The sequence below is a fragment of the Fistularia commersonii genome, chromosome 4 (genome assembly GCF_037954325.1).
Source record: "Fistularia commersonii isolate RoL2024-O1a breed Wild chromosome 4, RoL_Fcom_v1.0, whole genome shotgun sequence".
Classification (NCBI taxonomy): Eukaryota; Metazoa; Chordata; class Actinopteri; order Syngnathiformes; family Fistulariidae; genus Fistularia; species Fistularia commersonii.
In genome coordinates, this window is record NC_141287.1 from 16,387,330 (window position 1) to 16,398,233 (window position 10,904).

At 42.0% G+C, this 10,904-nt stretch overlaps 1 protein-coding gene across 1 annotated transcript in view; it reads right to left on the reverse strand.

Annotated features, from left to right (window-relative positions):
- igsf3 (immunoglobulin superfamily, member 3) overlaps window positions 1-9,493 on the reverse strand; it is a 71,663-nt gene extending 62,170 nt beyond the window's left edge. Inside the window, exon 1 of the mRNA XM_086145589.1 lies at window positions 8,530-9,493. Coding sequence (XP_086001715.1) covers window positions 8,530-8,575 — 46 coding nt within the window. The 5' untranslated portion in view covers window positions 8,576-9,493. The remainder of the gene's footprint in view (window positions 1-8,529) is intronic.
- Window positions 9,494-10,904: the final 1,411 nt, after the last annotated feature.

Genomic DNA, 10,904 nt, shown 5'->3' on the forward strand with positions numbered 1-10,904 from the left:
CAGCCATTATCCCACCTACTGTTTTGTTAGGTTTCTAACTGTGTGGGAGACAAAAGAATCAAGATAGGAGACAACGGTAAATTGTGAAACCGGTTCCCTAGCTTACGCACGCACACATGCACGCACGCACGCAGGCAGACACCACTAAGTGCCCCCAACACCAAATCCATTAACGCCATATGAACACCTGCTACCCCACATATTTCATATCGAGCCACCCCACTTCCCCCCTGTCTGACAAAGCACCATGCATTCATGTCTGTTGATCTTTGCATGTGGTGTAAAACAAAACAACAACAAATATTCATACTATCCTGTCATAAGTGACTGTTAGAGCAGAGGCGACAAAGCATTTGCTGTAATTGTCGAAAATGTAGGCAAAGCTATAAAAACATTTCGCTATCTTCCCTCACTATCCATCTTCTGCTCATGCACAATTAAGCCTGACAGCTGTATCTACTTTATGTACAGTTGATATTTTTTGTGTGACTGGCAGCTTGCTATCAGTTCCCACGTTTGCGCATTAAGCTGCAGATTGGAAAGAAAACTAATTAAATATTAATTAGTCTGCTTCAAACAGACTTTTCTGCCATTGTCAGTCATTTTGCCTTTGAGGCAGTCAAAGACATGAGCCTATAAATTGATGCATTTATGAATAAGTAATTTGACAGACAAACACACATGCCACTCTTTGCTTTTATTTGCAAAGCAGCCAAAAAAATATAATTAATAGGTAAAACATCTAAGAGAAATGGCCTCCATAATTGCAAAATGTGCTTTTTAAAAAAAAAAAAAGAAAACAAGATATGTATCCACATATTCATCAATTCCCACACACACACATGCACACATCTTTAAGTATGCACACAGAGAGAAATACATGCTACTAAATATGGATCAGGTGCTTTCAGGTTGGGAGCGGTCGTCATAGCTACAACACCTGGCATGTATCCCCCCAGTGCGGGATCTTCTTGGGTGGAGGAAGAAATGGTAATGTGCTTGTGCTGAATGACAGCAACTCAGGGCGCTGTAGGTGCTTGTTTGTGAGTGGAGGCCGGCCTGTCACCATCAATTTCAACACAAGACAAAATCCCAGAGGGAGGAGGCTGGCTTCCTCTTTAAAGTGAGAAAGTAAAGGTGATTCTCAAGAAGATTCTGAAGGTAGATACAGCTGTTTAAGATGTGACAGATTCCATCTCCAACAAGGACGTTTTTTTTTAAAAAAAAAAGAAAAAATGTTGACGCAAATCACAACATCCAAATCATCGGGGGTAATCTCACAATCATAATGACCAATCAGTACCCTGAGAAAAATGAAGTCTGATTCTGAGAGGTGAACTTTTTCCACAGGATTATAACGAAATACAAACATCTGCTGCCGAACGAGCACAATTTACGGACCAGCTGAAGGACAGTTTAACATTTTTGTTTGTACATTAGTGTTAATTGAACACATTTCATTTCAAGGTGAAAGGTGACACACTATAAATAATCCATTGTTTCAGCTCAGACCCACTGAGGCTCAATAACAAAGGTGTCTGGGTCCAAATTCTAGATTGTATTCGGTTGAATACCTCCCGCCCAGCTCATCAAGGTTTGTCTGTGTTCACTCAAAGCCAAGCTGGCAGCCTGGATGAGAGAAGCTCTGTGTCAACAAATAAACCTCAACCAGGGCAGCTTCTACCCAAAAGGAATGCTGTGTGTGTCACGGGGACAAAATATGGCTTCTGTAGGAAACCGCAGAACAAAGAGAAATTAAATCGAACCACAATCAAAAGAATATGCGTATATAAATATGCAAAAAAAAAATGCTCATTAATCTTGGTCAATGTGAATTGTTGAACAGAAGTCTACACTTTTCGCTTACACGTTTATCTTGTTTGATTAAAAGGCAGAAACATGCACCTTTTAACACTGTTAAAAGAAGAAATATAAATCCAGCTTAAACTAACCCTTAAGCCGGACCTTCCGAGGTCACTGAGCCACACATCCTCTTCCTGATCGTGCCTTATCGGTCCCAAAAACAATTATTCCCTTATTTTCACACCTAGCTTCACAAAACCCCGCAAAAGAAACAGTCATCAGCCCCTATATAACTACGAGCAGGGACCCTAATGTCTACTTTATGGACAATAAATTAGAGATATTATAGGCCTTATTGTAGGAAGCTGCTGTTGTGCTTTTAAATTCTGTTTTTTTTTCATGCCACAAGGTATTATTTGTATGTTTGGTTTACAGTTCTTCTTCTGTTTGGACACTTCATCAGCACACCAGCCCCAGTGTCCATGAGTGGCCATGGGTTACATACTTTCAGGTGTATCAATAAAGCTAGAGATTACTTCTGAGACTGTCTAAATCACTTGCCTGCGAGGCGATGGTTATTGTTTTGAAGCAAAACCGTATAACTGTGGAAAATCTCCCTTTGGATCACACTTGAGGGCAATTTGTAATTAGTGTTCTTTTGAGGAGGAGGTGGGCTGAACATGTTGAGGAAAGAGTGGGGGAGGGAGGTCAGGGGCTATTTACTGTAGGAGGAGTAGGAGACAGATGGAGTACTACTGATGTCAGACTGAGGAGAAGCAGCGATACATGGAAATCAGATGAAACATCCGTTTACAAACAGAATAACTAAAGGTTTTGGTTGCTAGCGGAAAACAGGCGATGAAATTTCAGGCATGAATAAATGTGATGTAGAGACTGCTGTAAATATGGCAGGGAGTCGTGATGGGGTTGGGATGGAGCGCATTGGCCGGGGCACTACAGTTAAGCAGAGGCGCTCCGGCAGAATCAAACACAAAGCAGATACAGCCACTGCTCCGGACACTCTCGAATCTCCGTCAGCCAGGAAGCCTCCCTGAAGAACTTTACTTCACTTTTCTCCATTGGTGAACCGGAGTGACACCGCCACTCAGATCTGGGTCACAGGAGAGGATTACGTAACAAACATAACTCCATGAGAAGATTAGTTGTGATTATGCAAGTTACCTCAGGCTTTTGATTTATTACTCTGGTAGCAATTATTTTTACGCAGTTCAATATCAAATCTTTTCTGCTTAATATCTTCTGAGAGCAACATTGTGGAAAAATATTTCCTCTGGTAGCACTAACTTTTCTCTTTGAAAGGTCATCAGCACAGGGATAATGAGAATTGGAGGGAAATTGTACTAGTAGTCAGGTGTAAGTTTCCATGGCGGACTGTGAAGTCTGTATTACGGGGCAATTACTTGCCCTGAGGGTTGGATACTGGAGGCCAGTATTTTGACTTGCTTTTAGGTGGGCTCACATCTGATGCAACAAAGTCAGCAAAGCACAGAAAGCGTGCCCCGGCTTGTAGGATCACAGATCCCTCATCCAATCCTATTGATCCAAGGACTAACAAGACATCTCAGGGAAATGAGTTGAGCTACCACCGCCCGTGTCTTCAATATGCGTCTAAACTTTAATTATTATGTACTGGAAAGAATCACGCAGTTTTAAGGATAAAAACCAAGCTTGTGTTAAATTTTCCATCGCTTGTCCCCCTCCCTCAGTTGAGTCAGGATTGTTACATGGAGAAACAATAGCAAAGAAGGCATCTTGTCATGGGTATACACAAAGACATGCTTATGATGCAAACAAGCTGACATGCCACTACAGAATACAGCAGACAGGCACAAAAAATAACAAGGGGAGCATACAGAGGAGAAATCAGACAACTACACGAGGCTGTATTTCTACCAACAAAGAGAGGAAGAGCCTATCTGCTGGAGACAACGCTAGTAAAACCTTGATGCAATCACAAAAACTCGCACTAAACTTTTCTCTAGTGCACATGTAGTGCTATAACAGCTACACTGGTAACAGGTAAGACTGCGAGTTTATACATTATACAGAGCTCGGGGTCTCTCTCATGTGTCAGTTGACACAAATACATGGAAAACATTCTTGGAAGGGGAACAGCTGACATAAGATGCGCACCAGGCCACGCACAGCTTGACCACACACATCTAAATCCCAGGTCATGCTGAAGTTGGAGCTACCAGCTGTCATTCTTATTTGGGATGAGGGTGGGCATCAGGGAGTGGCAATGCAAACACCGAATACTTACAATGATTGAATGCCAAAGAGATGACCGGAGATTTCCTCTAAATACCAATGTGAAGTACATCAAACCTCAACATTGGATTTCATCTTCAATTTAGTGTAAGCAGTTTAACTGGTTATGTGGATTCCAGACATGTGCTATTTGCTCCAGTGTCCCATAATACTCCTGACACATTTGACAGACCACAGTCTTGATCTAAATGTATTTCTGATTAAATGTTTTTTACTAGATAGATATGACCAACAAGACCTTACAGAATTTACATTTGAATGAACAAGGGACCAAATTTAAGCTCTTGTAAGAAAAAAAAAAAGTCCCAGTAAAACAAGAATAGTCACTGAATAAATAAACAGCATTAAGCACTACTGTATGCCTGAAATGGAAATGAGCTCTTCAGTCTTTTGATACTGTTTAAGTGAACCAATTATGGAGGATCATTTATCTATCTTCAAACTCTTCACCTCTCAATCAGTTCCAGTGATTTGTCACAGGATGAAGGGCTATTGTTCCAGCTTTCCTAGTGATATGAGGCGAATATTCAAAAATAGCAACGACAAATATCACCCAGACGTGATAACTAAAAAGGCTTTTACTTACTTCCTGACAACAGATGTATCCGACATTACCATTGTGCACTGCTGAAAGCAGGGAAGGGATCCCTTATTCATCTTACAAAATGAACATAATTTTTTATCTAATTACCTAACTGAAAAAGGGGCCCAGTACTGAGGTGGGTAATCTGAAAAAAAAACAACTTAAAAACATACAGCAGAGCAGGATTTAAATAATAAATAACATATAATATTCATAAACTAAAATATGCAGAATCCTTAAATCCTTTAATCCACTGACTCACTCAATAGCGGGACTTGAAGATGGAGTCATCCGTGTGATTATGGCACCTTTATATAAACAAAATACTGTATCAGTTAATAGTTGCTTAATTGACATCCTCCGGTCTGATGCCAAATTCTAGTAGAAGCTGATGGTTAGCACTTGATATGTGCGAAACATACAGTTGTGGCCTCCTTATGGTTAGTTATTTGTGCTCACTTAAAGATGCATGCTGAGCTTTTGCTTTTAGCACAATAAATAATATGAGTGCAACAATACATGTCTGGAGTATGACAAAACACTGTTGGGCTGTAGAAGAGGGCGGAAAAAAATGGTTATTGATCCATATTGTGAGGAATCACAACATTTTTTTATTTAATCTGAATGTCTGTAAAAAATATGTTCAATTCCCTTTAAGTCTGTTTGATATTATTTGAAGGTATCTCTAAATTAACCAGAAATGAACTGATTTAGTTAAGTGCTCTCTAATATTCTGCACTTGAAATGAGCTGACAAAATAATAAGTGAGAACCTTAATGATCACATCCGCAGAGTTGTGCATAAGAATAAATGAAAACTCAAAATATTTACTTTGTTTACTTTAAACATGTTAGAAGTGAGCCTTGTCTTGAAAGAAATAATGAATCAACGGTTATCAATACACCACTTGTAAGCTGGAAAACTCACTGACAAAATGGTTATACTTTTAATCAGCAGCTGTTCTCACCGTTCGCCTAGAATTATTGTAATTAAATATTTGTTAATGTTAAGCTTAGAAGTTGCATTTCTTCTGAATGAGAGGTCACACCCAGCGCGACCCCCACCTTTGCCAAAGGATATGAAAAATGTATGACTTTTTTTTTCTCCCCCAACAATAACCTCCATCAAACGGATTTGCATTCATAAGATATTCAGACACAAAGAGTCAGAACGGGGCAAAAACACCGAGTAACTTGGCAGAACTAATAACGAAAAATGTAAAAACATCCGATTATAACACTGAAAAAAGGCAGGTGGTGGGAAGTACATCTTTACAAACAAAAAAAAAAGAAATAAGCTTTAAGACTTTGAACCGAACAATATCAGGCTGCTCTGAGGCCGGCTGATAAACAGGTCCAGTGGCAGCTCATCTGAGCCGCCTATTGCCGGCCATTCTGCTGTCAGCCCACTAAATGGAAACCACTCAGGCATTTTGCAGCCTAACCGGCCAGTCTCGCCCATATTACACTTTCCGTTTAGTTGAATAAACCAAGACGTTGGTCAGTTCCCCATTTAAAACATGCACACATTCGAAGAAAAGTGTGCCGATCAAAAAAAAAGAAAGGACCGCATAAAAACCTGTGTTTGCAAAGCTTTAAAATGTGTGGTCTGTTACCACACATGATCCCACTCCTGCACCAGAGAAGAGTTGATTCAAGATTTTCTTGTTAAAAAAATAATGTTAGTGCACTTTTGGGTTTCTGAGAGACTTCGTGCAAATTGCTTTGCAAATTTCAAAGTGAAAAAAGAAATGAAAGAACAATGGCTTCTGATTTATAACTGATAAATATCAGACAACTGACTGCATAGGAGTTCCATCTGCACTAACTAGCTGCTTTCATTTATGTGGTTTTCATTTCCTCTATTAATTAATGAATCAATGATCTGATCGGTCTATAAATCTTCTTGAACACAGTGAAAAATATCAGCATTTCCCAAAACCCAAGATAGTGTCTTTAGACACTCATATCCTAGAAGGGGTAACGGGAAATAAACCCATTTCATGAGCTGGGTAAAGCGTTTTTCCATTTTCTCTCTTAGTATTTGACATAAACTGATTGATAATCAAACTAGCTGGAGATGAAGTAAAAAGTTAAGAACGATATGAATAAATGATTAAACATTGCACTCCTCCAAGGCTTATACGCACATTAGATATGCAATCAATTATCGAGGCTTGTTAGACATTCACACCGACACTGGTGTACAGCTACATTCGTCACTGATTGACATTGAATACACACACATATATACATACACACACGTATATATATATATATATGTACGTGTGTGTATATATATAAATATATGTGTGTGTGTGTGTATATATGTGTGTGTGTGTATATATAAATATATGTGCGTGTGTATATGTATATATATGCATGTGTATATATATATATATATATATATATGTATGTATATCATGTCAACTTTTTGTAAAACCTGTTTTCCAATATTGCTGCTTTGTTTGTCAAATCTGTTCCGATGAATGGATATTTAGGATATCTGATGTGAAAAACCTTCACAACAAAATGAGCTATTTAGTTAACTATTATGTTAATAATAAAACAGATGGAGCTGGTGAACGGTTATTTTTTGGGGGCACGAAAATCATGTGATATCGATATAGAAATTGTTGCCAGTTAAATGCCTTTTGTCTACAAAATATGCTGTTTTAGAAACAAGTCACATGTGGCTCAATAACAAGTCGACAATGTGGAAATTCCCATGAGGTTTGCTTAATCACGATCCACAGACTCCACATTACACAAACCCTACCTTGTCCCATCACCTGAAACACCCTTCTCCTGCTCAAACCACTTTTTTCGATGTACGAATCCCGACGATTTCGTAATATCAAACCCATCTTATACCTACTGGTAGATACAGATTTACTGAATTAAAGCCAGGACGAGAGAAGCGCCTCGCCTTTTCATTTTATAAAAAAAAATCGCCTTCGCTCTCCTTCGTGGTGAAAGTAAGCGAATGGGACAAGAAGGCAAAGCGAGGTGCAGACTGGTAATCCTCTTGGCCAAGTGGGGGCCTCCAGTGGGCCTGCTTCCACTCCCCCAATCCCCTCCACCTCCCCTTCACCGGCAGCACTGACAGACCTCCCAACCAGGAACAGAAAAGCCATCTGGTGTTTGTTTGGGACACGTCTCAGGCAGGTTTTGCTGTATTTGTGTGCCAGCAACAAGGCCTGTATGAATGCAAGTGTGTGTGTGTGTGTGTGTGTGTGTGTGTGTGTGTGTGTCACGGTGTCATGAGGTGTTAATGCCCGGACCTGCATTTGTCTGTGAAATCCAATAAACTGCAACTGTGTGAAAACAGCAGCTCAAGGGATGACTTACTGTAAAACAAACCTCTGTGACTTCATATCCTGAGCTGACACACGAGAACCAGGTGTGCCCATGTGTGTGCGCATCCATGTGTGTGCACGTTTGAGAGCACTCATAATGAATGTCTGTGCATTAACTACAGACAATAGCAGGTTCTACACACAGAAGGTCAGATAGGAACTATAGGGTTAATCTGTGAGTCCAAATATCACATTAACCTAGTTTACCACACACACACACACACACACACACACACACACACACACACACACACACACACAGCTGTTCACATGTATTTGGTAGTATGGCAGTGCTCATCGATGAACATAATTTGCACCTGACTCACGATAAACAAGTAACCGCTGTCACACACACACACACACTCACAGACACACACAGACACACCTGACTGGCAGGAATCGGTGTCTCACTCAAGTGTCACTGAGACTGCCGAGGCTTTGAGAGAATACACACGCAGACCCTGGGGGTGGGAAAGCTTCTCCGGTGACTTACCGAGCAGCGTGCAGGAGAGGAGAAGAAGAAGCGCACGGGTTGCCATTGTATGTTTTGCCACGCAAATTCACTTCCAATATTCCCTTCACGCCAGGACGCGGCGGCTGAAGCGGGAATCCGAGGCGGCACCAGCGCCGGTTCTGGTCTCGGGAATCAAATCCAGATCCGTCTGACACTCACACACACATTCACACACACTCTCACACACACATTCACACACACTCACACTCACACACTCCCTCTCTTCTTGCCCCTCGGTCGCCGCTGCTTCTTCGCTTTCACCCACGCCGCTCGGGATCTTCTCGCTTGTGGTCGTGCGTGCGTGTGGGCGCGACCCAACCCACTCTCCACGCACTACTACGCATCCGAGACTGCGGAGGACACGCACACTCGTCCGCCTCCCCGGATGAACACGCAGGTCCCGCCTGACTCGCAGGTACACTGGATGCCTGCTCGAAGAAGAAGAGGAGGAAGAGGAGGAGGAGGAAGATGTGTGGCGGTGGCGGTGAATGATCCGGGGGTCCGAATGAAAACAAAGGGCCTCTTCGATCCTCTCCCCACGGCAGTCCGAGCTGGGTCCGGGTTTCCTCCGCGGCGTATCCACGGAGACTGATCAATCTCCGGCTACCGCGCCGCAGAAGCCCCGATGGGCGGGCGCTCCAGATGAGCCAGACAAGGCTTTGTGCTCCGGTGCAATAAATCAGATGGCTGGATGGACACGTTTGTCTACAAATTGATGGTGTGTTTATGTTTTTTGTTTTTTTTTTTCTTTGGGGTGATTCGGATCGCGGTGCGCTCTCACGCACGCGTTTCCACTCCTGAGTCAAAATAACTCCCTCGGATTCTCCTGTGCGTCAGATTCCGATCTGCGTCTCCAAAAGAATAAGTCCAACCGGTCGAGAATCGCTCTCCTCGTTTCCTGTTTGACGAAGCACTTTGTTTGCCCGACAGTTTGAAAAAAAACTTAACAGCGTGCCGGCCGTTCGTCTCCACCCACAACCCCGCCTCAAGCCCCGCCCCGCCCCGCCCCGCCGCGCCCCGCACCGCCCGCCAGCCTCCCCGGGACTTCTGGGCCATTTTTTTTTTTTTTTTTGCATTTCTAAATTCTCAGTTCTAGGCCAGTAGGTTGGAAGGTTTGAATAGGTTAAACGAAGAAAAGAGTAATTACCCCCCCCCCTCCCAGCCCCCCAAAGTTGGCAATTTTCTCAGCAACTGTTTATTTCCAGGGCAGAGTTTAACCACCTTTTTTGAAGCCCGGAGAATCATTATATTCACAGCCGTAGCCTATATGAGGGTCTTTCTAAGGAAGCTCTAGTATTCAGCTCCAGGCTTTTCAATTATGACGCTCGCAGTCTCGTTGATAATTTTCGCAGCAGTCTGTGCATTGTGGAGACATTAGATATCCCCCTCCGTTCCCCCCGCAGAACCCAAAGCGAAGCCACAATAACTGGCAATCAACATAATGAGCAGCCACTCCGCCTGGGATCTGCAGCAGATATCAGAACAAATCTTTTCATTTTTTTTCTTCTAACTTATCATGTTAGAGATACAGTCCGCCTTTCAGGGACTTGCTTGTTACAATTTCTATTCATCTTTAATTAAGATCATAAGCTAAACCAAGCGGTGCCTTGACATACGCTAGGATTTTATTGATATGCCGGAGTCTGCCGCATCATGATGATGATCTGGAAATAGCAGGCGTGAATGGGAGTAAAGAAAATAAGAGTGATGAGATAGCGCTGCTTTGGTGGCGGAGCTCTGCATTGGGTACAGGGCTGAAACACAGAACCCAAAGAGCTTCAACTTAGCGAAATCCACAGCCTCCTCCTGTGTAATACATGAATAAAAGAGTAGGCCTTTGCATGTGCGCACAAAAAGTAATCGCAATGAGACATCTGGTATTCAGTTTAGCAACTGGGAATTGCTAGTTTCAAACACAGCCTGAATGTAACATGAATAAGATTTTTCTTTTTCTTTTTTCCGATGCCTGACTCTCCTCTGTTTGGTGTGTTTGTGGATTTCGACTGAGATGCAACTTCCTGAACACCCAGTAAAGTAGAGTCTGGTGTTGCCCAAAATGTTTACGGAATAGAAATTGCTAATAAAACTGTTCTTCATATCATGGTCATGAACAGAACTCAGTTTGCGTTCAATTGACTTAAATTTTCTCGTAATTTACAAAAAGGAGAGACAGTATTTAGCACTGGGGTGTCAAACTCATTTTTATCCGGGGGCCACATACGGCCTAATTTGATGTCAAAGGGGCCGGACCGGTAAAATCATTACCTAAAAGTAACACTAAGTCCAAACTTTTCATTTTTTTCAGTGTAAAGGAGGTAAACAGGTAAATAATAAAAATCTTTATAGGTTATGAA